This window comes from Charadrius vociferus, unplaced genomic scaffold (assembly GCF_000708025.1).
Source record: "Charadrius vociferus isolate BGI_N301 unplaced genomic scaffold, ASM70802v2 scaffold14, whole genome shotgun sequence".
NCBI classification, from domain to species: Eukaryota; Metazoa; Chordata; class Aves; order Charadriiformes; family Charadriidae; genus Charadrius; species Charadrius vociferus.
In genome coordinates this window covers 9323653-9324573 of record NW_009648876.1, presented here as the reverse complement: position 1 = coordinate 9324573, position 921 = coordinate 9323653, and the positions used below count along the sequence as shown (strand labels likewise).

Genomic DNA, 921 nt, shown 5'->3' with positions numbered 1-921 from the left:
CTGCTGGGGTGAGGCTGGAGTTTGTGGTCAGAGGGCTCAGACCTGCCTTGGCAGGCGAGCATTTGGGCTCTGGAGGTCCTGTGGGTGCAAACAAGGGCTCTGGGGTGCACAGGGATGCTCTGCCCAGCTGGTGGCCCCGCCACAAGTTGGGGTAGCTCAGGCAGGGTGTCCAGGGAAGTGCATTTAGCAGAGCAGAGCTGTTGCAGCAGGGCTGCTGCATGTTTTATCCCAGCAACGAGCCAGCCGAGGGAGCCCTTTGGCACAGTTTGCAGGTTAATAAAACAAGCCCTTGTTTGCGTAGCGTGAGGTCCCTCTGTGTTCCTCTCCTGGAGGTGATAATCGGCCTCTCAGGGCCACCATCATCTGCCGCCTCGGCCTTGTCCGATCAGGAAAGGGTGTTTTCCAAGGCTGGAGGTGGCCTTTCTCCCAGATCTTACGCTAGCACAACTTACTAGCAGGAAGCGGCTAACCCAGGGGTGTCACCATTTCCAGAGAATGGGGGGGAGCCCTTATCTGGTGTGCATTGCTGGGGGCACTCCCTCCTGTGCCTGGGGGTGCCAAATGCTGGGGATGTCACCCTTGGGGCTGTGGGGGCTCTGCGGATGTGCTGAGGGGTGTGGGAGCTGGTGGGATCACAGTGGGCATCCTGGAGGTGCCGGGAGGGGGCATGGGGCACCTGTTGGGGAGGTCTTGGGGGGGAGGGTGGCAGGGGCACAAGGAGATGTTGGCTGCAGGCTGGGACTGCTCACTGTGTCACGAGCTCACCCCTGTCCTTCTCCTCCCTGCAGACATCAACGAGTGTGAGGAGGTGGGCGGCCCTGAGCCCCTGTGCCGGGGCAGCACCTGCGAGAACACGGAAGGGTCCTACCGATGCCGCTGCTTGCCAGGCTACGTGGCCCTGGCCCAGCCCCCCCCCTCCGT

At 62.3% G+C, this 921-nt stretch overlaps 1 protein-coding gene across 1 annotated transcript in view; it reads left to right on the top strand.

Annotated features, from left to right (window-relative positions):
* The window catches only part of LTBP2 (latent transforming growth factor beta binding protein 2), a 66618-nt gene that overhangs the window by 65293 nt on the left and 404 nt on the right, over nucleotides 1-921 (top strand). Inside the window, exon 35 of the mRNA XM_009887030.1 lies at nucleotides 789-919. Within this exon, the coding sequence (XP_009885332.1) occupies nucleotides 789-919 (131 nt within the window). The remainder of the gene's footprint in view (nucleotides 1-788; nucleotides 920-921) is intronic.